Source organism: Nomia melanderi, chromosome 12 (genome assembly GCF_051020985.1).
Source record: "Nomia melanderi isolate GNS246 chromosome 12, iyNomMela1, whole genome shotgun sequence".
Taxonomy (NCBI): Eukaryota; Metazoa; Arthropoda; class Insecta; order Hymenoptera; family Halictidae; genus Nomia; species Nomia melanderi.
The window spans coordinates 13,582,765-13,609,603 of NC_135010.1; the positions used below are offsets into that span (position 1 = coordinate 13,582,765).

At 54.9% G+C, this 26,839-nt stretch overlaps 1 protein-coding gene across 5 annotated transcripts in view; it reads left to right on the plus strand.

Annotated features, from left to right (window-relative positions):
* The window catches only part of LOC116433684 (uncharacterized), a 215,443-nt gene that overhangs the window by 111,877 nt on the left and 76,727 nt on the right, over positions 1-26,839 (plus strand). For 3 of the 5 annotated variants that reach the window (XM_076372844.1, XM_076372843.1, XM_031992044.2), the window contains one exon: positions 10,690-10,764. In XM_076372844.1, coding sequence (XP_076228959.1) covers positions 10,690-10,764 — 75 coding nt within the window. Of the gene's footprint in view, positions 1-10,689; positions 10,765-25,357; positions 25,472-25,652; positions 26,095-26,839 lie in introns of those variants that run through there. The other 2 variants (XR_012999873.1, XR_012999874.1) reach the window with 2 other exon arrangements.

Consider the following 26,839-nt stretch of genomic DNA (forward strand, 5'->3'; position numbering starts at 1 on the left):
GTTCATTCTCCTGTTTCGAAGCTGATTCTTCATCGAAGCCGATCGTTCCGAAGAAGAATTCAGCGTTGATTCGAAACGGTTCCCGCGGGAGCGTCGACCGAATTCGGCCGCGTCTTCCCACGTTTCCGCATGCACGCGGGGTTGAGGCGCGCGTATCGATCCCATTCGCGGCGATCCACGTTCCCGTCGACGACGCGTAACAGCGTCGCGTCGCGTCGCGTCGCGTCGGGGCAAGGACAAGCGAGATCTCGTCCGAGTCAGGCGGACTGACCGACGACCTACCTTGAATTTCATTCACACACACAGGGAGGTCGCGCTTACTCGACGCTTACGCGGAATACAAAACGACGTTCCCAGGGTTCCGGCTCTCCCTCGGCGCGTTCTGCTCTCACTGCCCGAAATACGCCGCGAGGCTGCCTCGTGACCGGTGTACACTCGGTGGCAGCGTCTACGAGTCGAACCGTCGCGAGGAGCACACCAACGGCAGCTGTTTCGCGGACCGTCGAGAGGGTTAACGGTCGCCGGGAACCCGGATGAGAAGCCAATAAACCGATTGTATGTTAATCGCACAATATATTTTGGTAGTTTCCGCGCGCCGCGGGTTACAGCTGTAAAAGATGACCCCTTCAAAGGTGCCGACCCGTGCGTGCATATTTCAGTTTAGATTTCAGTTCAAACGACGATTCCGTCGAACGTTCGCGGGAAGAAGGTTTCGGTTAATCTCCATTTTATAGAATCATAATTTGTTTATTAACACGTTTAGGTATTCGAGCATAGTCTTCGATATCACTGGTTCACCCGGATATCAAGCTTTCAAGTTCGCTCCAGAAAACTCCTCGCGGCTCTCGTTCCTCTACCGGCGCAGTCGACGGAATTCCTTAATCGAATTCAGCGCGTTCCGCGCGGAATTCGGAGCCAATTACAGAATGATCGATGCCACGGCAGAAGATACTTTAGAGCCGCTATTAACCGTCCTTATCAGGCTGATCATCGGTGCGTATCGATACGCGGAAACAAATGCTCCGAACTCGGCCGGGGCGGGCCGCGCGGGCGGTTATCCAACAGGATCCTCGTTCCTCGGTCGCACGACTAATCGAAAATGCATTTTTTCACGGTTCTTCCCCCCGGCGCGGCACGGTCCGTGGGAGACGGACGCGGACGCTACCGTTACCGAACGCGCTCGACTTTTCCAGTAACGCCAATTTCCTGCGATCGTTCGGATTAACGAGCGGCGTATAACACCGCGCGCGCGGCATCGTCGGGCCGGCGTTCCCGGGTCTGGCGGACGCGGAACGGGGCATCGGGACGAGGAAGCCAGAGCGCGGAAAGTGCAGGCCGTGACTGAAAACATCCCATGGCGATAAGGATCTCCCGGCGATTAATTGGTACGACAGCGGCACACATTGGCGGTGCGTTAACGGGTTACACGGCAGCCGTGTGCGGTAACCGGGTATCGCGCCGCGATATCTCCTTATGACGCCGGTCGACGACTTCCTCCAACCCTCCTCCTGTGCCTCCTCTTCGGTCTAGCGGCGTGCCGAGGCGAGCAAGAAACCGCGCCAGAAAGGGGAAAAAAGCCGATGCCGATGGGGGGAGAAAAAGAAAAAAAGGGAGCGCGAGAAGAAGACAACGCGACGCGCCTCCTGGGAGCGCCGATAAAGAAGGGATCTCGGGGCTGTCGCGCCGCCGCTTGCCCCGGAACTATGGTTCCGGGCCGGGTTCGCGGTGGAAGTCAGCTGCCGGAAGTCGCCAAGGCAAGGCGCTGCTCGTCGCTGCGAAAGCTCCGCCGTTCCTAGCGCAAGCTCGCCCGCTGCAGGGATCTACTTGCCCTCGACGGGTTCGTATCCCTGGCCACCCTCGGCGTTCCTCCTCTCCTCTTACGCCAGCGATAACGTAGGGATCCCGTGCAGGCTCCCTCGAATTTCTTATCCTGGGAATCCTGTCGGTCCGATAAGTCCAGCTAATCCTTTACTCTTCGAGCTTCAAGGTCTTCCTTCGACTCGGCTTCAAACGGTCTCCGCGACTTCTTCCGGAAACTTCGATAACGATGCGGGTCGATCGAGTTGTTCGCTGCTCTGCGAGAGTCTAATTACCGTGTCTCGTTCGCGATGATTAGCAGAATGCTGAATTATTCACGCGAATCGTCCTGGAATAATTCGACGCGACGTCCTGTCGAAGGCCGCGTCGTTGTTATTCCTCCGATAGCGATCGAATTTTATAAGGATGATCCCTGACACTGGATGCCCCGGGACAATATAAACCGGCTGGCCGATTAGCCGACCGGTCGCGATAAACGCGGGTAGCGTCGAATCCGGTAACGGTGATTGGCCGGCCGGAGTTTCAAGCTGCATCGTAATTGATTTCCCGCGTCGCGTACCACTCGTAACCGTTCCTACGCGCCTCTACTTGTCCCGGACGATAAAACGAGCGCGCAGCTGCGCCGGGAATCTCTCCGATTGCCGCGGCCTCGAGGTCAGCCCCGTTCCCCGTGGCACACGCCGAAGATCGTTGGTCCACCTGCTCCTCCTCGCAACCGTTTCACCTGCGCTCCGCCTCGCTTGTACCCGCGCTCGACATGCTTTCTTTCGCTTGCACGCGACCAGCTGATTCCCACGAGTACACCGGGACCCGGGCCGCTCGCTCGCTCGCGAATGAAATTTCGCGATCCCTTTCGACCCCGGTGGTCGACGGAACGAGCCGTCGTTGATTCATCGCTTCTCGATACCTCGCCCCGATACCAACCTTCTCCTCCGCTCGATAACGGCGAAAGACAACGGCGAGGAGAGGAACTTCCGGTTTACGCACTACTCTCGGCTTGTATCGCTAATGGAAAAGTCCCGGGTTTACGGGCGCCCTTTACGGCTCCGCGATTTTACGATCGGCAGGCGGAATTAAAAATAGAATCGCGATTGTTAACGCACCGGAGCCACGTGTAAGTGACAACTGCGGTTTTATCTCGGACGAATCGACTTCGTTTCTTACGACCCGTAAATGGTGACGCTACCAATCGATCTTTATCGTGTCACCAAGAAACTGCGTTCGCTTCGACGTATCTATCATTCTGATAACAACACTAGAGAATACACCAATGTAGATCGTTCCTACGTCTGAAACGAACGATCAACGAACGATCAACGGACGGTCTAGATCACGACATCCGAGCGTGCCACGGGAAAAGACGTATTCGCATCGGAGACAGCGCGGAACGAACGTTTTCCTCCCTCGGGGAATCGTTGGCGACGACATAGGAGCGAGCTCGGGAACACCTTGCGCGACAGGTGCCGTCCCGTTCGCGAGAGCGTGTAACGTGTGCAACGGCGACGAGCGCGTAAGGCTCGCCGCTGGTGCCCACGGTGTCGTCTATCGTATCGTTCGGTTTGGCGGCCGTGGCCGTGTCCGGTCCCGCTGGTAGACGGTATCGCCGCTACTTAAAAATATGTTAGCGACCGGTACATAAGCACCGTGACCTCCGCGATACGATCTAAAGGGCGGCGGGCCCGGGCCCCGGGCCCGGTCGAACCCGATGGGCCGGCGTGTGCGTCAGATGCTTTCACGGACCGACACCGAGGGGTGACACGAGCGGAGAACGACCGTGACTGTAACCGTCGCGCGGCCCTTGCCCCGGAAAAACGCCGAAAAGATGTCCACCTACCGATAACGGCCGCCGAGCAACGAAAACACCACTGCGCGCGTTCCGAGCTCCATGGTCGCCGTGCTGTGCGAGATGATTGCATTGAATTTGTAGATTCCAGTGATAAGAATTCTGGACTTTGTCTATACACTGGAACTTGGAATTATAAGTGATTAGAATTCGGAAGCTTAAGCTTCATTCTCCTGATAACGCGTCGAATATCGGATATACGAGGTACGAGGAAGGTAATAGCAGTCGTTACGAAGAATGTTGACATTTAGCTTCGTTAGAACTGTGTCGCCCGCGTTCGAGTTTCGATGAGCTTTCGCTTAACAGTCGAAGCATCGACAGAAGGTTCGAGAACTAAAGCGTCCTGGTTGCTCAGCAGCTGCAACGCTGAAGTCAACGATGCTCCGGTTCCACGACACGCGCCGCGAAGTCTCGAGGAGGATCGAACGTTAACCTCCGCCCTCGGAGACGAAGACCGATACCCGCGGGTGGATACGTCGGACGTACCCCGGCCGGGCGGCGGTCTAATAATTCATTTTATGGAAATGCCGGTGGAAAACACGGTCGAGAGCGCGCGGCCCGGGACAGCATATTTTCCCCAGAAATTTAGCGGGGCCGATTTCGAGCCAATAAATCAAACTGACCGGTCCCGGGGATGAGTCCAGTCCGAGGTATCTCCATATCGAGATTCTTTAGCATATAGAGTGCGGGTTGCGTAACCCCTCGGACTCTCGCGGCCGGTCCGGTCGAGTAGGACGACGAAGGAGACGCCGAGCGTCGTCCTCCCGTTCGTCTTCCAGGGCCTCGCGTCCATCTGCCGGCGGTGCTCGGGGGTGGACGGGCCGCGGCGCGTTCCACGGGCTCGCCAAGGGTAGCCGGTCGACTGAATAAAAATTACGGAATATGTTGCATACAAAGTAAGTGAAAAACAGAGCGAGATGATGAATTACCGCGGGACCGTGGCGGGGGTGGCGAAGATAACGCCCAGCACCATCGATCACTCGGCCAGCAACCAGCCGACCCCTTTCCTCGCGCGCCGAGCGATCGGCCCGCCGAGCTTCTGCCGCCGTTCCTCTTCCGCCGAGCGATGTTCCCCGCGACCTTTGGGACACGGGGTTCGTCGGTCCCGCGCGAGATCGCCGTGGAACAATACCGCTCTCCTCGCGATCCTCGTGAAAGGTGTAAAGTGACTCTAAGCGCTGGGTAAATCCGGGCTCGAGCGCGGAGAAGCGTCGAAGCGGGAAAGAAGGTGCTCGCGCCGCGGAAAGACGGAGCGAAAGGGACGACGCAGACGGCGGACGGGAGAACACGGTGAAGTCGAGCGAAAAGGGTGGAGAGATATCGGCGAGAGGAGCGAGCGCGCGCCGGCAGGCGTGAGAGCGGAGCAACCGGGGAGATAGGTAAGCAGGAGACGCTTTCGAGGCTCGAGAGTCGCGCGAAATCTGCATTTCAGGCTTCCATCGTTCCGCTGGCTGGCGTCTCCCGCGCGGCTTCCTGGAACCCGAGAGCTTTCGAACCGCTCGCAAACACTCGGCAGTCGCGGGAAAGCCCGCAGTCCGTGCGCGTGTGTGCGTACGCGCGCGTTCGCCGGCAGCCGCGCAAACACCTCGACACCCTACTTTTCCTTTCGCCGCGGTATTTGCCTTGCCGAATCACGGCAGCCTTTTTCTCCCGCCCCTGGAAGACGATCGGCGTTTCCCTTGTACGAGTACATTAATCCATCCCTGCGCCGGCCATCTTGCCCAACTTTCTTTCCGCCGCCCGTCGAAGAAAAAGAGCTCGACGAACTTCGAAGTTCTTTTACTCGGAACCGGGAAGTTTCCGATTCCAGCGATCCAGTATCGTCTTTCGGTAGGAGTAGCCTGAAGGAGGACAAAGAATCGCGTGACGACGGTCGGTTAACGTGGCCAAATTTCCTGGCGGTGCGATGAAAAATCGTTTTCCACGGTCGGGCCGACCGGAAGGAGGGCTAGGGTCGAGGGAAGATGCCGCGCGCGCTGGCAAGAAGAGGCGAAGGCGACGGGTAATTAATCCGCGGTTTTTCCTCGTCTAATTAGTTGGATTTATTCCGTTGGTTCCCCTTATCCAGCGGTCCTCCTTTTCTCCCTGTGGTCGTCAGTCTCCAGCCGGCGAGGCGGCACGGCGGCGGCAGCGGCGGCGGCGGCGGGTGCCTCGACCGGTCGGTCTTTCGCTCGCTCCGGCTCAACTTGGACGGGTTGATGTATGGAAATGTATGCGGGGAGTCGGAGGCTCGCATTTTTCCAGCCACGCTGCCTTCATTTCTCCAGCCCAGCCACCCTCTTTCGACTCCGCCGCCTCGTTCTTCCGCCACCCCCGGACTCTTCCTCGGCGAGCGCCTCTCGGCCGCGCCTCGTCTTTCGTGCTCGCTTTCGGCAGCCCCCCGTCGATCGCGCGCGAGAGAGCCTGCTCGTTAAATTCGCGTCAGGTCGGTGTCTCCGCGGCCGTTCCCGGAATCCGCGCGAGATCCCGGCCCGCTTAAGAAGGGATCCGCGTCTTCGCAGAGATTTTCACTTTCCATTCTAGGGGCAGCGTTTCTCGCGATTTCTCGCGCCACGGGCTTTTTGCCCCTCGAATCGGATCTCTTATAAGGTCGCGCTGCCTCGCCGAGGATTCTTCCTGCATTCGGTTATTGTTTAGCTATTCGAGTGCTGGGTGGCTTGAGTATTCTTGAAGTATTCGATGTGGTCGTACTGCTTCTGCTTTAGTTCGGAAATATAACGTACGATATTTCTATTATTGCATATTAAGAATGAATGACAATTGGTTATAATAACTAAATATACTCGATTCCACTCTGATCTATAGCTTGTCACTTTTAGACGTCAAATGGAAGTGTTCGTTACGCAAGCGCTCCTTATTGACAAGTAAACACTCGAAACCTAGTCGACACAATTTTCTCAATAAAGCCGGTGACATGGCAAAGTGTCGAGCATGTTACAATGATACAGCGATATTTCAGTTGCATCGATCGTACTTCAGAAATAAATGACAGATCAAGAGGTTAAGATCTTTAGCTAGAAATTTCGTTCGACCAGCGAGTAATCTTTACGTTTGCACAAGAACAGCGCCCGAATCGAGGGAACGCAGCATCCGATGGAAGCGAGCTACGGTATTCGCTGGCGCGCGATTTTTCGGTTTTACGTGTCGCGTATAAACGGCTCGGCCCGTTTAATATTTATGCTCGCGAACGCGATCCCGTCCGCGGCGGACACGATATCCGCCCGGCGAATTTCTGCGCCCGTTGTAATAATTAGCGGTCGGTGATGCAACGGCGATCGCCGCGTTTTACACGGTTACGTGACCGAATTAATTTTTCATCGTGATCGCGCGGTCGAGTTTTAATTAAACGCCCGGTTTCGGATAAACGCGACGGACGCGCGCGCGTAGCGGCGGTGACGCGGCGTTTCGTTCGTATAATGAGACCTCGAGAGGACGTATCCCGTGTGCGATTTGAATCGGGAAAGGGTGGAACCCGCACCGGTGCCGGCGTTCAGCGAAATGTTCGCGCCGGCAACGTGACCGTCGATTCACCGCGGAATATGCGTCGCCAGTTCGAACGTGAATATCGCGGTAAACTCGACAAATGTATGCGCCTAGAGATAATTGCCCCCATTTCCAGGAGATAAGCGGCGAAACTTTCGATAGCCGTATCTAAAAATATTGACGACTCCGGAGAACGTTCGTCCAACGATAGATCTTCGAAGGTCGATCGGCGTTATCGAACTTCGCCAGATAGCGCGTCGTTTGCAACCCCTTCTCGAGTATACACTTAATCGAAGGCGAGTCGCAGTTGCATCGAACAGCACTGCGGCTCACGATTCTCGCAGGTCTCGCGTGCGAGAACGGCCGAGCGAACGGTCCACGAAGCGAAAGACAATCGCGGACGAGGGAGCACCGGCGATCAGCGGAGCGGCAAGACAAAAGAATCGCGTGTCCGTTGTCCCGCGGTTCCAAACCCGGCCGCAACGCTCGCGAGCCGAGTCGCACGGACGCTTCCCCGAACGACAAATGTCCGGCAGGGGGACAAAAAAAAACGAAGGAGAATCCGTAACATCTTACTACGGAAGCTATAGGGGCGATAGATAAAAGGCGATAAGCGCGCGACGCGATGAATAATGCATGCCGGCGGCATACACGATAATTGCCGCGCTTCATTAAAACCAGATCGCTCATTGTCGAGGCAGGAGCGAGCTCGCGCGAGCCCGTATACTTAACCAGGACCTGCCAGGATCGGTATCGTTTCCGAGAAATCCCCTGCGATCGGACGCGTTCGACGCGATCCTTTCGACGTCTTTCCGATAAAGAATAAACCCGGTCCCCTTGTCGCTCGGCCTGATCGCAAAAGAGCAAGAGAACCAAACAGCGCTCGGGCTTGATCGGTGGCCGGCTCTTTCGGCCCTTATCAGGCGAACGCGGGATCATTTCGGCGCGGTTCTGACCGTGTTATTCGTCCTCGCGTTTAATCATGCGAAAATCGACCCGCGTTTCTTTGCCACTGTCGCCGGAGTTTCAACCCTTAACCGTCGAGCCCGTGAGTGTTATGGGCTGCCTCGACACACGAGGCTCAGCCAAATACGTGAATATAATTATTTAGCGACACGACGAACGAGAACAATCGGCGTACTATTTGCAGCTCCCATTAGAGAATACGTGTCCTCTATGCTTCTTCGCTCACGTTTTATCTCGTATCGCGTGGTAAACGAATTAAGTTGAAACGATCTCGTGATTCGACGGTTAAAGGTCAAAACCGAGGGAAACGATGTAGAGCATGTCGTTAACCGATCATATTTTACTTCGTATTGTATACTAAAGGAATCAAGTATATGACCTCGGCGCAGTTCGACGGTTAAAAGGTCAAAACCATCGAGGGAAACGATGTAGAACATTTCGTTAACCGATCAACTTCGTACTGTATACTAAAAGAATCAAGTATGAACGACCTCGGCGCAGTTCGACGGTTAAAAGGTCAAAACCGTCGAGGGAAACGATGTAGAACATTTCGTTAACCTATCAACTTCGTACTGTACACTAAAAGAATCAAGTATAAACGACCTCGGCGTAGTTCGACGGTTAAAAGGTCAAAACCATCGAGGGAAACGATGTAGAACATTTCGTTAACCTATCAACTTCGTACTGTACACTAAAAGAATGAAGTATAAACGACCTCGGCGCAGTTCGACAGTGAAGAGGTCAGAACCGTCTCGTCCGAGGGGAACGTCGGAGAAGGTTTCTTTAGCCGCGCGACCGCGAAGCGTCCGTGGAAACGTGGACGCGTAGAACGCGCGGCGCGGACGAGACGCGAACGGAAACGAGCAACAAGAGTGTAGGTAAACCCCGAAGGAAGACGACTTAGGAGTAGCGTGTGTGGCAACGTACGTGGAAGGTGGGCAGCGTAAGGCTCTGGCTATGGCGCGGCGATGCCCAGGCACGTACCTAGCAACGTACGTAGCTACGTAATGGGTAGTAGCCAGTAGGTGGCAAGGCTGCGTGACGAGGCGATTGCGGACCGTGACTAAAATATTTAAAAATATGTATCTTTCTGGCCGGACTGCCGTCCAGTTCCAGTTCCAGTCCCGGACTCTAACCGGAGACCGCCGCATGCCGCGCTGCCTCACCCTCGCCCCTTGCCACGCTGTATTTATTTCGCGTTTCCTTCCTGCCCGCGAGCCGGCCTTCGCCGAGGGCTGCTGCCCCTGCGCGTTTTCGTCCCGTTTCCTCCCGCCGCGGCTGTGTACCGTTCCTCTCGCGGCTTTCTTAGCGAAACAACGGAACGGTGCCTCGATAATCTCCGATCGTCGGGGTGCCCATTGTTGGCCAGCGAATACAACCTGTGTTAACAGCTTTGAGACTGTTGGACTTGCGATACCAGTGGATGTTAGAAACTAAAGCAACCTTTTCTTTATGTAAATAGTCGATCGAATTGGGTACTAGAACTCTTGGATATTTAACCCTTTGAACTCTGTAGGCTACAATATTGCGCGAGGAATAATATCAGATATTTCAATGAATCTTCAAGAAACTACCCTACAGTTATCCAAATTATCCAAATTTTGCACTAAGGAAAATAAAAGATCTAAAAAATGTTATGGCATTTTTCATTTTCACTAGCGATACTATAAAAATTAGTTGCAGATAGATTACAAAACCATCCGGAGTGCTGAGGGTTAATACTTCGACTAAGGTAAATTGTAGGTTTCCAGTCCTAGAAGCTAATTTGATTCAGACCTAGTATATTATTCTTAATGTTCCTACGAGATAACTCCTAGTTGGCGTCCTAGGCAATATGTTATCTCGTAATTGTTAGTGAACGTGTCAACAGCGATCGTAGTAGCTCAAGCTTCATATCGACTGCTCGAGACTTAAAGCTCTTCGATCTATTTCCAAATTCCCCGATAGCTACCAAGGAAATCTACGCGACATTCTTCGGCAAAGCGTCGCCTGTGTCAGTCGATTAGGCAACGCGTCGTTCCCCCGCTAGATACGTTAGATCGAGCGGCCGAGGCTCGGCTCGGCGGCAGGTGAGTTGCAACAACTGCAGGCCCGACTGCAACTGCGTTCGCCGGGGCCCCGGGATCGAGTGGCCGTGCGAAATGCCGGCAAACGGTCGTGGCCGGGTCTGCGCGATGCATATTCATGATTCTTTTTTTAACTGATCGGCCATCACGGGAAAAAGGAAGTGAGTTCTGCTGGGCGCAACGCGTCGCCGCGCGTTAAGGACAACCCGCAGGGCACCGCGACGCGACAGGGCGCATACTAATCGGCCCGGCTGCTTTTTTCGGGACTTCCGATCCGCGGCGGTCTTCTTTCACACGAGTCTCGCCGGCCACCTCGGCCTGGAAACCGAGGCGTCCCGCGGTTTTCGATAAACTAATCGTCGTTACTGCGAACGCTATCGACTCGCCGATAAAACCGAGACGCCGATCCCTTTAAAACCATTTCCCACGTCCCGCTGGAAACGAACGCTCGGCGCGCAGGTGCCCGTGCGCGCAGGTGAGCTCTAGCTAACTAGACGTTCCGTTCTGTTCCAGGTTCCCTAACGGAGAAAGATGGAAACGAGGGAACATCGACGAAACCGGGACGAACGAAGAATCACTGAGGACTCGGTGAGTGTAACAGAACACCGTTGATCGAGAGATCGGATCTCTCCCGTCTAATCCCCTAGATCGTTCCGCGGAACAGTTTCGACGGATCGTTCCCGCGAAACCGGAGAAAGGACGGAGGGCGGAGTAAATGTCTGGGCGGGTGTACGGCTAATGGGGCATTAAATAAAAATATTCATTGGCAAGCGGCTCGGCCGGGGTCGGCCAGTCGCGCGGCTTACAGTTTTATGGGGCTTAATTGTAAGCGGAACGCGGCGCGTTACCGCGTCGCTCGCCCGGGCCGGCGCATTAATTTAATTCGCGTCGTATCGCGGCCCCCGCTCGCCCGAGAAAAATCCACCCCTGCCGTTGAAAAATGAACCGCGGCCACGAGTGGCCCCGTGAAATATTCACCGCCCCGTTAACTTTTCATTTCCCTCGTTTAGCCGCGATTTCCTTCGACCGCTCGTCGTCCCTCCCGATTCCACTCCGCGGCGAGGGTCGGTCCGCGCTCCTCGGAACTCGAAACGCCGGGGATTTCGGAATCGTCGCCGCGTAGGATCGCGGAAGGAAGCGGGGGGAACGGAAGTCTCGGGGAACGACGGCAGTTAGCGCCGAAATAAAATAAGGACGGAACGAAGCGAAAGGCAGGAAAAATAAGTCGGCCCTTATCTCGTCCTCGTCCCGTGCCGTTTGGCCTATGCATATTCAAAAGCCGCGCGCACCGCGGCCGTCTTCGTCCCTCGGCCGTCCGCCTCCTCGTCGCGCCAACGAGCCTTCCCCTTCGCCCCGCCGCCGGCGTAAACTCGACGAGGCATCCCCCCGGTTCTCGTGGTCGGTACCGGCACTATACTTACCTACGTCCGCCACCCGCTAATTTCTAGGCTTCCTTCTTTAATTGCACCGGCACGATAATAACACCGTGCACGCCGCTGTGTGTATATCGGGCTCCTCTCCGCGCGCGCGGACGGTGCGAGCTCTAAGTAGGTGTACATCGGAGAGACCGTGGAACGAGGTAACACCCACTCCGGCACCCTCGCTCGCCACCGTGATAATCTTCATTGTCGCGCGATAGACGCGGGGACCTTCGCTGTCGTTACGAGCTGCCCCGTTTTTAGGCCAGAAAACGCGCGTTTCTGCCGTGCAATTGGGACGAGGTGAATTTGCTGTTTCGGAGGAATTATTTGAGAGTCGCGAGCCGTTTACTGTGATGGATGTTGTATTGTATTCACTCTTCGAGGGTCACGGTTTAAAAAAAGACGACACTAACCGCGTAGAATTCGCTTTGTCACACAATTCGCTAATCTTAACACTAGGTTTACGGAACGCGTCAATTTGACGCGGATTGAATTTTATAAATATTATTTGGTAAATGTTTCAATCGGTCTTCGTTGATGCAATTACACGAATATGAATCCTGATTGTCTTTTTCTACATCTACAATTTCCAAAATCTAAATGAACGAATATCAACTTCCCCAGGAACAATAGAATAAACTGTACAATAAATGCCTGTCAACCTAGTGTTAATTATTATTACGTAGTTCGTAGCATTACCAACTGAATGAGAAACTTGGAATGAAATATTGAACTCTGCTATGAGTAACTTCAACTTTCCAAGGTTGGTTCGAATATACACCATGCATAAAGTCTAAGCAAAAGATGGGACAGTTTTTAACCACCTAACCCCAGAGTGAAGATTAATTTATTGCATGGGAAATATTATAGACATTCTTACGAATATTATTCTAAATGAAACCTTGGAACGCCCGGCAGATCGTAACGATGCAAGGTTCTTCTGGCCGAAGAGAGCGAAAGAATTCCGTTGCATTCGGCGCGGAGGATGACAGTGAGAAATAAGGGACAATAAGGCGTCGCAGTCGGCTCGCAGCGGAACGGAAGATTATTCGTTCGGCGGTTCGAAGCGAGAACAGGCTTTCAAGCCGAAGTCGAAACGAAGGCGCGTTACGTAAAGTCGGACGCGCGAAGTTCGCCGATGCCTTGACCCGATCGGTCGAACCGGCGAGAACGAGGCACGCTCGGCGACGATTTAACATGCGAGCCGCGTGTATTTTAGTGGAATAAGGTCAGAACCGGCCGATGGCTCCTGCGTGTTCGAAGAGGTCGCGCGTATGGTATCGGCGCGCGGTTGCCGAACGGAACGAAACGGAACGGAACGAGGCTCTCGGCCCGACACAATGGCGCGGCCGATGCGTTCGCTCGGAATGGAACGAAACGGGACGAGCTCGCATTGTCCCGGCCGGCACCGCCGTCCGCGCTCCTCCTCGTCTTATCGCATTCTTATGACGCGCGTGACACCCGCTAAGCTGTGCCTACTTCGAGACGCAGCGCGGCCTTAACTCCGTCTGCCCCCGCGGGGATACGGGTCCATTATGGCCGTGGAAAACGGGTCATCGATCCATGATATTTACCGCCGACGCACCAGACTACCTGCGCGATTGCGGGACACGCCGCTTTGCCGAAGAAAACCTCGGATCGTTCTAGTTCTGGTCTTAGCTCGATGCTTAACCCTTTGCGCTCGAGAGGTGACTATCAGTCGCCGCTTGATTCGACGCAATAAAGCTATAGAATGTGATGTTAAACTTTGTATAATGCCTCGATACGTGAAACATTGGAATAAAACAGCTTTGTTCCTCGATGTACTGGAAAAAGTCTCAAAGAACATGCTCTTCGTCTTCGTAAAGGAATGTTTAATATTTCTAGTAAGAAACATCCGAGTGCAAAGGGTTAATCCTCTGTGGACTAAGATTCTTCGAGATATACGAAACCTTCAACGTATGAAGCTAGATTATAACAATTGCTTCATCAACCCCTAGCACAGGTTGTTTTGTAATCTATCAGCAACTAATTTTTATAGTATTCCTAGCGAAAATGGGAACTGCCAGTTTCTTTGATCTTTTATTTTCCTTCTCAGTGCAAAATTCGGATGAATGGAGAATCTAATAATTTTAGGGTAGTTTCTTTAAGATTCATTAAAATATTTAACTACAGACTTCAAAGGGTTGATAGAAAACTACGTGATCTCTTGCTGTTCGACTAAGATCATTTGTCAATTTAGGAATGCCGACATCCGCAAACGGTTGAGAGGTCTGAGAGGCCATACTTAGTCGATGATTTTCAGGAGTACGTTGAATAGAAAAGTTATCCCAATATTTCGCAACTGGATTCATCAAAGGTTGAAGTCGCGACGATACGTTACAGTATCGGCGGCGCGAACGAAGAATAAAAGCTGGACGTAACTGAATCGTTCTAATTAGAAACGGTCGTCGAACCTCCGACAACATCCTCTTATCGAAGGTGTTTGAACCCGGGACTGAAAAAAAGAGCATCCCCGCTTCGGCGATGGATCCTTTTATAGGCTCCCTAGATCCTTACCATCGCATACCCGATCGACTTTCTTTTGTTAGTGCTGTTAACCTGTTCATAAACGGAGCATAAACCTCCGCGTCGCTGGGCAACAGGAGATACAAGAGAGAATACCGATCGGTTTTAAGACTGTCCCGTTGCTAATAGGTTCCCGCCGAAGTGTTACGATCCACGAGCATCGGTCGTTCGCCGGTCGACTACCAGTTTTACCCGTCGAAGTGGAAGCGCGGTCCCGTTAGGCGCCAGCATCGTTGCCAAGCGAAATTGACTAGGGTCAAAGTGCCAGGATGAGCTGGGATCGGCACCTTCTTCCCGGTGTCTCGGTTGTCCCGGGAGATCCCCGTCCGTCCGTCCGGGAAAACCTCTTCCCCGAGATCCTACCGTCGCGGAAAATCGAGATACAGCCGTCTAAACCGCAGACCTGTCTCGCGTTAATCGGTCGAACGGATAAAAGTCCGCGCACGGGACGCACCTGAAGCGCATCTTCGACGAAGAGGAAAAAAATAGTACGCGCGACGCGGTGACCGATCCCGTTAGGCGCCGGCTTCTTCTGGGAAAACGGTAAACGCGTGTCCCGAAGCCGGGATCGAAAAGTTGCCTCTCGATATCGAAGCGATTAGCGAGCGTAGTCACCGACGGCGACGGCGGCGGCGTCGGCGGCGGGCGAGATATCGAGGAAAGATGGGCGCGGCGCGCGGCATTCCTCCTCGAAGAGCTCCGATGGCATTGTTCCATCGCGTCGCACCTCGATCACGCCTCTGTCACGTGGCCCACAATTCACGGGACGTGACTCCTCGGCCCCTCTTCGGCCGTCTACGAAACGACCGTCACACTTACACCGCGGCTCGGTTCGCCCGGCTATTATTTTCTCTTCTCTCCTCCGTTTCTGTCCCTCCTTTTTTCCCTCGTCCCGACACCGTAGCGTCGCGTTGCGAAACGTCTCCTCCTGGTAGACGCGTGCGAATCGTCGCCTCGATTTCTTCATAGAACTCGTTACCCTCGGCTCGCCGTGGGACGGTTCATCGGATGTAAGCTACGCGAGCGGTGATTTATCCTTGAACCTCGCAGGCGGCGCGTACACGATTATCGTTCGATTGTTCTCTTTGTAATTACAGAAATCTTCCTCGACGTTAATAGTTCCCTCGATAACGTTCCGAGGGATCGCTGTAGAAGTCGTACGTCGTCGGTTCGCGAGGTCCGTCCGTACGGCCGGCCGTTCGCTCGCTCACCTGCCGCTCATTAGAAGCCTTATCGCTAATTAATCCCTACAGGAACGGCGTCACGGCTCTCGTGTCGTTCGTTGCCTCGCTATTCCCCGCCTCCTCCCTTCGGCTCGCCACCGTTTGCTGCCTATTATGGTTATACTTCCTGAACTCGTCACCCTACCTCGGCCCCGTCCTGGCATGGCGAAGCGTACAGGCCGCGCGCGGCGCGAGCGGTGCGTGCAGGAATCGCGCCCGTTGCCGAGAGTGGTCGCGTGTTTCTCCTTCCGAAACGAGGGGATAAGGCAACCGGCGCGACGCGGCGGCCACCCTTCGGAGAAAACGAACAGTCATCCTCCGTCTCGCGATAAATCTTTTCGCGTTCATCTATGGCAACGTTTCCCCTAACCAACGGCCCGCTCGCCCGCCCGCTCGCCCGCCTCGCCGGCACGGATTTAATGAACATCGAGTGGAATAGCGCGTGGTGCTTTAATGGAAACGCGCAGGAAGGAACTCGTCGATTAAAATCGCCGGACGAGTCGCGGCGGCTCGTCGCGACCTTAATTCACTCGGTGCGCCTCTCGCTGCACTCGAGACGAGACCAATTAACAAATGAATTTGTTGAACCGTCTGGTTAGGGCACTCCAGGGAGGAGAAAGGATTGAGCCGGGAGGATCGAGGACGAGTCTAGCGCGACGCGGACGAGTAGGTTTAGACCGCAGCTGGAAGCTAAGAGACCGGAGGAACGATCGAGTGTCTTTACAGTGGATAGCAAGGTTTCGATTATGATTTTCGAGAACTTTAATTAGAAAGTCTGTAAGTCTAGGGAGGTCTGTAAATACGTAAATGCTTCTATTAACGGTAGAACTACCGAGTCGAATTGGCTTTTGAGAATTGAGACTTCAACCGATTCGCAGTGTAGTTTGTACTGATAGATCAAATTCCAGTGATCTTTCATAGAAGCGAGCGTTAGCTTGTGAATAACTGAGAACGTAATCGTGAATAGATGAGTATGACCCATCCGATAGTTGGTTGAAAACGAAAGAGTCGAATGTTTTCTCTGATCGTCCGATGGAGTATCGTAGCTCTGTTGTAAACAAAGTCTAAGATCGATCGCCATGGTACCACACTGCGAGTTGTGTAATATCTTCCGCGTGTACCACGAAATAATCGGTGAATTACGTAAAGGAGCTTTCTTCGAGTTAGACGAACGTATAGAGGAAAGGAAGGTTGGAAGACGACGAGTAGGCAACGGCGAGCAGCCTCCGATCGTAGGACCGATTGGCCGTCTTCCTCGTCCCCGGCGTCCACTGTCCACGCCGATAACGCAGCCGGCGACATTTACAATAATGTATTCAGTCAATGTGTCAAGAGGGGTCGATCGTTGTTTCAGCTATCCGCGACGTTGTTAAGCCACTTAAGCTCCCTGGTACGCGACAGCTGGCATAGGTCAGTATCATTATCTCGCGAGGAACGAGAGTGAAACGACGAATCGATAGACGGACGTACGGGACATTAATAAACATGAAGAGGAGACCGCGCGAGGGCCCCTACTCTTCCTTCCAATCAGGAGGCAGCTTCCTCGGCTCGCGGCCTCCTCTGCTACCGTCTTCCCTCGTGTCCGAGCGACTCGTGTCCCCGCGATAGGGTGACCGTTTTCGAAACCGAAGGAATCTTTGAATAGCAAACGTTTCCTCGAGATATTCTAGATATCTCTCTCTTTCCATGTAGGGTATATAGTTCGATAGTTTGATAGTTGGGCAATTGGGCTGTTGGATAGTTGGATATTTGAATATTCGAATATTTGAATGTTTGAATATTTGAGTATTTGAATGCTTGAATATTTGAATGCTTGAATATTTGGAAATATGGATCTTCCGACAGTTGGGTAATTGAATAGTTGTATGTTTGGATATTTGGATATTTGAATATTTGAATATTTGAATATTTGAATATTTGGATATCTGAATCTTCCGACAGTTGGATAATTGAATATTTGTATATTTCGATAGTTGGATATTTGAATATTTGAATATTTGAATATTTGGATCTTCCGACAATTTGATAGTTGGATATTTGAATATTTGAATATTTGAATATTTGGATATCTGGATGTTCCGACAGTTGAATAGTTGAATAGTTGGATAGTTGGATAGTTGGATAGTTGGATAGTTAGATAGTTGGATATTTGAATATTTAGATATTCAGATATTTCGACAATTGGATATTCCGACATTTGGATAGCTCGATATTTGAATATTTGAACATTTGGATATTTCGACAATTAGATATTTCAAAACTTGAACAGTTGAATACTTAGATACTTGGATATTCGAATAATTCATCCCATATCCTACACATTCTATCCCAGCTAATTGTCATCGAATCACCCAGAATACCCTCCGCTCAAGAAAGAGACGTACCAACATCGCGAGAAAGTTCGAAGAGCAAAACGCACACCTGCCGGCCGGCTCCGCCGACGCTGATGGATGCGGAGGCAACAAACGATGATCGGTGCCGGCGGGATTCGCGATGGTCGAGGGGTCGTGAGCCGAAGCGTTTTTTAAACCGGCCGACACGCGATACGGCTGGAACAGCTGTTTTAGCATGGGCGAGCGTCGATCGTAAGACTTAATCGAGCGGTGCGCGTTGGCTCGTAACGCGGGAAAGAAAGCGAGAAAGGGAAGAAACGCTCGCCCGCGGGGGGAGCAGGAGGGGCCCGCCGAGGAGGCCGCGGGTGGGACGAAGACAAAGCCAGATAGAACACCCACCTACCGGCATAGGCGCGCGAGGAGAGCCGGCAACTTGTTAATTATTAATCAGCATGTTTAATTCATATTGCGCGCGCCAGCTGTTTGTTTCCTTGATGCGCGCTAAGGTCTTGTACTTACTACACCGCTTAAACGTTACCGCAGGTAAGCATCGCGCTCCGGGTGCTTAGGAATTCTCTCTCTCTGCCGGCGAACCGGCCACCGCTCTCTCTCCCCCTGCCGCCACCCTCCCCCTCCTCATCGTCTCGGCCGAGTGTGGCCCCCCTTTATTTTCCTCTCTTTCCTTTTCTTTCTACACCGGACCGACCGGCATCTCCCACGCCACCGCGCTGTTTACTATGTATCCGCTAACGTAACGCCCGTTCCCCCCGCAGCTTCTACATATGCACCTCGTGCATCGCGCGATCACAAGGTCGTCTCGCGAGCGAGCCTACGCGTGCAACTCTCCGCGAAACGAGCCCCTCGCCCCTCCACCCTTTCGTCCCTCTGCTGTTCTTCGGTCCCGCGTTCGGGACTCCTCTCCCTCGCTCCTCCCTCTCGGTTGCCTTGTTTTCCATGTCACCTCCTTGGCGAACGTTGCTTCGTTTCGCTGAAAAAGACTCTCGACGTTTTTCCGGCGTACACTCGCTTTCCACGGTGGCGTTGCTTCTGGGACGCGTGGGTCGCAGCGATTCCTCATTCCTTTTGACTGAGGGAAGACGCTTCTGTCGAGAATTACGCTTTCGAGGAGTTAGAGAAATCTGTCTTGACTTTAACACGTTAATCACTTTGAAATCGGTGGAAAGCAATTTCTTTTTAATTAATTGACTCTTAGAGAGTTCGATTAGGATTTCATAGTTTCAGAATAAAGTTATACTTTCTCACATTGGACGCTTTACTCCGAGATTCCTCTGTAATTCACTGACATCGAGATCGCCGTAGCTTATCGGATATCTTTCGAAACGCATTCTCTCGACGCGATCGACTCGTTCGCGAGAGGTCCCGGATTATCGAGTACTCGCCCCGAATATTGTTTGGTAAGCACGGTCGCATCGTTACGTCGCAGTGGACGCTGGTCTGTCGTTTCCACGGCTCTCTTCCGCCTTCGTTCCGTGGCCAGCAGGGGTGTTTATGGGATTATTATACGAAAGGGCTCCAGAAGGTCCAGCGTTCGCGCGAGGATCCCGCGGAAGGCGTCCTCCAGGAGACTCGATACGCTCGCGAGCCGAAATACGCGCGCGTCTGCTGGCCGAGCGAGGATGGGGGCATCCCTTCGCGACTCGGGGCCGTCTAGCGCGCGCGAGGGGTCATAAAAAAATACCCGCCGAGTGAAAATAAATCTAACCTCGGGTCGGCCGACCGCCGGGTCTCCCTTAACGCGGGGTAATAGAAACGAATGGCCGGGAGTGAGGGAAGGGTCGAGAATGGATGCGACACCGGCGTCTTATGTAACGCCCGGCTGCGTAACACCGGCACTTTTTCCACTGTGTCATAAGACGCTTACGTGAAAACGGCTTTCCTTGAGATTTTCCTTCTCCTCCTATTCTATCGTTTCTAAATATTGACAGTGGGTGGAGTGGACGGGACACTGGCACGCGAGAATGAACGACGTTAGGTTTCTACTCGTCGGGTGACGCAATCTATCAACATCAGAACCAACGCATAGTTGAAACTCTTTCCTAATTTCTTATTTCACAATTACCGAACAGACAATGAATTCTCTGAGTTCCTAAAGAAATCGATTCAGTAATCTGTAAATCAGTTGCGCGAGTCTCAAAGCTCTTAAAGTTTCCACAAAATTAGACCAAGCCAGTTCGACTAGCAGTACATAGTTCCATTCTACCTGATCGCAGAAGCATCTCCGGTGCCAGTAATGAAAACCAGACTATCCTCTCCACGAGCAGCAGACCCTTCGAATAAACCAGCGCAGTGGTCGATCGAAAGATCCCGCTAACGTTCGCGGAGCAGGCACTCCATTTTCCATATTAGCCGCGGCGCATCGGTACCTAATCGCGCAGCCCGGCAGGAGCGATCGTTCCTCGGCGGAATGAAAGGGCCGCGTATATCGTACCTAAAATATACTCCCTCGTTGTCTTGTGCCGCCCCCAGTTAACCGGGGAAAAAGGGAAAATGTTATTGAAGGATCGCGGCGGACGCAGAGGCGCTCTCGCGGAAGAAAGACGAGCGAGCGTCGGCGGGGCAGAGAAAAACCGTGGCCGAGAAGAGGAGCGGCGCAGAGGGGTCCGAAGAAAAGAGGGAACGAGAGGAAAGGGCTGATGGAAAGGGGAGGCCGCAAGAAGACAAGGGAAGAGAGAAGCGAGGCACGCTGGGTTTACCGCACTGCTACCACCCTTAGCGCGGTCTGAGTTCATTGCGCGAGTCATCAGTATCCATAAGCGATGAGTTACCTCCCTCGTTCCCTCCGGAGCTCTCCCGGGTAGTCGATGGAAGGCAGGAAGAACCGACCGACCGACCGACGAACGAACGAACGAACGAACGAACGAACGAACGGTCGGACGGGAAGGAAGGACAGGGTCTGGCGAACGGAAGGAAGAATGGAAGAGGATCGGCGGGGGCGGAGGGGAGCCAGTCTCGGGGCACCTGGTTCGGTTGTTCGCAGCACTCCACCCCCACCCGGCGGCCTCGGTCCAGGATGCTGCGGAGCGAACGCCCGGTGGCTGGTTCGCCGGTGTACACCGGGAGAGGAGAGGACGAAGGCCGAGGACGAACGGTGCCGGTTGCCGGTGGGTGGTTGATTTTCTTAGGTCAACGTATAATGAAGCCAGCCGCGGAGAGCCGGCGGGAGGAGGGCACGGCGAGAGGAGAGAAGAACGCGGACGACCGGCGTCCTAGACCAATCCCCGGGCTTCCCGGCGAACAACCCCGTCCCGGGGGCGAGCCAACCGGCGACTCCACTTCCAGAAGGAGCCTCCGAGAAGGCAGCTTCCGCTGCCTTCGATACGCTCCTTCGAGAGCCGGGCATCATCCTCTTGCCCGGGACGCTGCCTCCGGCCCCCCCGACACCGTTGCCGCCCGCGCGCAGCGTCTTCTCGCTTACCCGCTCGCGGCCAAAGTTAATAACGGATGATGGTCCGCCCGTGCACGCTTCGACGATTGAATTAAACGAGCCGCCCGGCCACCGCCGACGCGCACCGCTTTTACTTCCTCCCGGTGGACTCGTCTGTCGATGATTAGGTACCGGTGACTGGGGGATGACTCCGGGAGCTACGGTTTGTAGTCGATGTAGGGAGACGGGGTTTGATGATTTGGCTCCTTGGGAATCTGGTGTATCGAGGAGATAGCGTCGATCGTTCACGAGAGTTTCGAAGGGACTCGGAGCGGTTCTCGAGGATGATGGAAATGTTCTCGCTTTCGAGTCGCGTAGTCGAACGATTGATCCGATGATCCGTCGCGATCGAAGATCGGGGAGAAAGGGTGGATAGGGGAGGGGGCAGGTGTGGCGGTGGTTCGGTCGAAAGTCCGTGTTCTTGGAGGCAAACGGAGCGCGATGGAAAAATTGCCTCGATGTAAAAACATGAGAATCGGTTCTCTCCCGACGTCCACACTCGATAAAACGACCCCGACCCTAGAGCGATACGCGATTCAGCGGACCGCATAGAGAGCGCTCGGCCGGGAGAACACATCGGGAGGCGGAAGGAGCGGGCGGACGCGAGCAGGCGTACAAACGGGCCGCCGCCGATCGCTCGGTTTTCTTCGTTCCGCGGGAGAAAACGGGAGGAAAGCCTGTACGGCTGCGGCGCGGCGGGGCGAGGGGCACCGGCGCATCGAGTCGAGTGGTCAGCTATCGAAACCTCCTCCCACCCGGCCGTTCCACCCCCCGGGGACTGGCTCCATCGGCCAATAATAAAAAAATATACGATCTGTTGGCTCACACGGACGCGGCCGAGCGGGCACACCGACGAGCCCGGTCCCGGCCGAATTATACGTCGAGGCTGCTTCTAAGTGATCGCATTTCCACATAGACGAGCTGGCCCGATACGATATGAAAGACTGGCCGGTGGCGTTATTGCCGCGTGGCGAGCGATGCCTTTCGAGGGGGCGGCGGAAAGGGAGCATCGCAGCCCGCGCTCGCCACGGGGCGCCTCTCCGCGGACCGAGAACCGTCCGGGTATTATCGAGCTGGATACTTTTCCGATTCTTTATGATCGCCGGCCAACCCCCGGGAAACTCGCCGAAAAAATAACGCCGGACGATGAACGACCGGATCGACCTCGCCTGTTCCTTCGCCTCCGACCGTTCCTCCATTCCCGAGGAGAGGAGAAGGTGTATCGGATAGAGGGAATTATTGATGCTTCCGGTTTCTTTCTCCGGCCGGCCGACACCGTGAATAATTACGGCGAATCTATCGGCTCGCTCCCCTGCCGACAGCAACGGGTGCCGAGGGGCGGGCGGGCTTAACGAAAGAAAGATGATCCATTCGTCATAATATAAAAATGCCCGTGACAGCGTTATCTGCGGCCATTTCCTGCAGCCGTAGCTCCGGTTCCCCGATCTCACTTGTCACTATACCGGAGGTAATGATCATTACCCGGGGGTGCCAACCCCCGCGAAGGATACATAAGTACAGCGGGCGAGGGCAGACGCGTAGGAAGAAAACCGAGGCCTGGACAGAGAAGGATCGCCGCGGAACAAGGAGCACGGGGAAGGAAGCGGGCTGAGGGGAGGGGACCCGGTAGGGTGACTAGAGGGTTGAAAGTAAAAGACAGTGATATAGACCGGGTTCTCGAGCCCGGGATCTTCCCGACGCTCGGCCGGTTTCTCCTTCTCTCTCCTCTCTTTCTCGCCGTGTCAGCTATGGGTGGGACAAGATGGCCGCTGCCGGTAGGACTCGAGCGCGGGGCCCGGTCGGGTTTATGCGTCGTAATAAATGGTAATTTAAAACAGCGAGAACTAACAATTTCTTTCTTTATTTCTTCCCCGGCGCCCCGCGCCCGCCGGCCACCTATACACGCACGCGACCCCCGGCACACCCGGTAGAGAGCACACGTACGCCGCCGGGTGGAAGGGTAGTTTCCTTCGAAGGTGGTAAAAGGAGAGAGGATCGCCGTCGAGGGGGAACGGGCGATAGGCACTGCCTTCCTCGCGAGGATATACCAGCCGAGCCAGCCAGTCAGCCAACCAGCCCACGTAATATAAAGAGATATGTGCCCGCGGAATAGCATTACCATTAGGAGATATAGTTTAGCGGAGCCACCAGATGAGATGAGATACTACGGCTGAATCATGCATGAAGCGAAGGTGCGATTCGCCACCTCCTTGTACGTTAGACCGCTGCCCTCCTTCCTTCCCCGTGTGTACACCGATGCGCGCGGCATCTAGAAGATCATCTACCCGTCCGCCCCCCTCCCCTTCGATCCGCCGTTACCGTCGTCCCTTCTAAGCCCAGCCGTCGCCCTTCGTTGCCTTTTACAGCTCGTCCGCTTTGTTTCATCGCGACACTTCCGGCTCTCGATCGTCGCGTTCCGTCCGCCGCGATATAACGCGGTCCTTCATCTCGCGACCCTCTCCAGGCCGCCTCTTTCATCAGGCCCTGCCGGTGTATTTTTTCCCCGGGCCGGCCCGAGAAAAGTGAATATGCCACGGTATTCAAATGCCAGTCGCGCGACACTTTATTAAACGCGCGATTTGCATCGGCGACACCCCTCCGTCGTCCCCGTCTCGATACAGGCCGCCGGCTCGTTTCCTTTTTTTTCCCCAGACGGGGCCACCGTCAAACTCCGGCGCGCGGCGGCTGATTAAAAAGTCGCCAGAGAAATTGCCGCCGCTGTCGTTCTTCCCGTCGCTCGAGGAGCGTTCGCCGGCCGTCGCCGATCGGCCAGAGGACGGACGGCAATCGATGCACCGGGGCATCCTGCGAGCGCGCCGGGGCACCGCGCGGAACCGCTGGAACAACCCCTGCGGTGGCACCCCTGCGATGGGGTCGCGCGTGCACACATTATGCTAATTTGTCTTTTAATCTCGTGCCACCAACGCCGCGCCGCCTCTCTCGCTCGCTCGCGCGGCCGACCGAGACGCTCGCCGCTCGTCGGCTAGATCGCAATCTGCGTAGATTGCGTGTTATTTACTCGCTGGGAACACGCCGCCAATTTCGCCTCTTATAACGACCGCCGCGAGATTGTTCTTTACGGGGGATCTCTCGGAGGGCGCGTGCTTTCGAACTTTCTCGTGGATCGCGAGCGGTCGTGAGGCTCGCGCCGGCTGGAATCGAAAAACGATTGCAGACCACCGTCGGGGGCTCGTGGAGGGATATTAGATTCTCAGCCCTCGGGAAGACGAGAATCACTCGCCGCCGAAGAACAAACGCGAAACGATGTTTTCGAGGATCGTTCCCCGCCGGTGGCTGATTTCTCCTCGGGGCACCGAGGTTCCGCGTCGCCGAGGGAACAGGGAGAAATACATTCGTCATCCGGGCCGCGATGAGGCTCCGGATTCGGCTCGGCGAAAGGGCGGAAAGCGCTCCGCCGAAGAAAAGAATCCCGAATCAGAACGGGGGACCGTGGTAGGCGGGAAAAGCAGGTGGTGGTGGCGACGCCGGCTGGTGGGAGCACTTATGCATTTATGCATTCATATTTCCGCGGTCTCCGCGCTCCAGACGAGCCGTGGAAGAAGTTGTCCTCGTCGTTCCTCGGCGCGACGCAACGGCGAGCGACGACGACGGCGACGAGGAGGACGCGCGGCGCGATGGTACCGCCGTATCCTCGAACAACGGCGCGGCGCTGCCAGGGTAGGAGGGCGGCGCGGCGGGGAGCGGCGCGGAAGGCGGTGGGCGTAAAGTTGCCCCGGAATAATAATACGGACAGCTCGTGGCTGCTCGAGGAAAAAATCTGAATACATGAAATGTAATGACGAGTCGAGCTCGTGCCCCTCTACGGGCAGCCTCCTCCTCGAGCAAGGCGGCGTGCCCCTTCGAAATAGAATTTCAGGCTCCGATCGAATGGACTCTGATTTCCGTTCCCTCGCGAGCGCTTTTGGTCTGATTCCAAACAGATGCGATGCGACGAGCTGGCTCGCGGCGAGACGTCTAATACCGGTGGCAATGCGATGCCGTCGAGGAGAAATAAACTCGAGATGATAGAGCTCGGTGTCTAACGTTCTCCAAGAGACTGAGAGTCCGGTGATTAAGAGTCTGCGACCGGAGCAAACATGCTTCGTGGGCGATCGGAAGGTACAGGTGTGAACGATACATAGAGGTCGTAAGTACAGGAAGGTGGATGAATGAAGGAAGGAAGGAAGGAAGGAAGGAAGGAAGGAAGGAAGGAAGGAAGGAAGGAAGAAGGAAGGAAGGAAGGAAGGAAGGGCGCCGTCGTAGCCCGGGTGCCCGTGGCTCCGCCTATCGGTGCGCCGCCTCGCGGTGGTGAATACATTTAGCCTGGTTAGTTTACAAATGAATACAGCGATTGAAGCAACTTATAATATCAATGTACCTCAGCCCGTCTCGCTCGCACGCCGGGCGCCACCCCTTGCGGGCATCTCGCTTCCACCCACTCTCTCGCGGGGTTCCATACAGAATGGCCATATTAACTTGATAATTAGCTCGGTTATACGACTTGCAGATGAGGAAAGACTCGGGACGGACGTCGGCTACCCCTACCAGGAGTGGTGCCAGTGTTCCTTGCTCTGCTCCCTATGCTATGCTCGACTCGGCCCGGCTCCTCGTCGCTCGTCGGATGGATATAGAACCCTTAGTTCGTATTCCTCTCCCTGTCTGCCAGGAACCCCGGCGTGTTCTGTCTGCCGGGGCTGGCCGCGCCACCCGGCGTTCACGCGACGCTTTCTTTCCTCGCGCGGAACAGTGGCCGCGGTCTCGTCGTCAGTGAACCCGGTAGTGACCTACGGACGGATTGTGTGTCTCGGTGTTGGTGGCATTCCGGAGTACCCAGGGGGATCACGTGTCGGACCATAAGAGCGGCCACGTGCTCGCCGCCGGCTACCGCGGGGATCCAGGAGGATCCGCGCGAAGGATCATCGCGGACGTTCCTGGGCATCGAACGGAAGGTAGGTCTCCGCTGGCGGAAGAGTTCGGAAGTCGGGAACCGCTTCGCTCGCCGTTTATCCAAAACGAAAAGCGTGCGTCGCGCGTCTGGGACGAAGAAAACGATGATTCCGAGAGTCCGCCGCGGCGGTCGTCACGGTAGACGAAGCGGAGGAGCGGACTAGGTGGCGCCTTGAAGAGCCAAAATGGCCGCGAAGAGGATGCCGAAGAGCGAGAGAGAGAGCGAGAGGGAGAGAGACCGAGCGAGGGGGAGAAGGAAACGCAGCGAGTGCAGAGAAAGAGAGAGAGAGAGAGAGCGAGTGAGGAAGAAGCTCTCCGGTGGCGAAAACATCGCGTCGCCGCGAGTCTTCTCGAGCAGGACGGCTCGAGCGGAGCCGAGTCGAGCCGAGCCGAGTCGTGGCCCCGTGTCCTCAAACAGATCGCGCGAAGGCCTCCTCCTCGTCGTGGGCTCTCTCGCGGCGCGCGGACCAGGAATACAAAGTACGCTCCGTTCAGGCGCATTCCGGGAGATGACTGGCATTGAAAGCTGCCTTTGGGGCCGCGCCTGGCTGCTCGTTCGCTCGCTCGCTCGCTCGTTCGCTTCTCCGTCTACGACCGGAATACAGAGGATGGCGGCCATATTAGGCCTCACCTCCTTCCACCGCCTCCTCCTTTCTTCTCCGGGCCTGTCCTCCCGTGCCTCCCAAGGTGTACTCCTCCCGGCGTATCGACGGCCGACGACGTTCCCCGGGACTCTTCGCGGGAAAC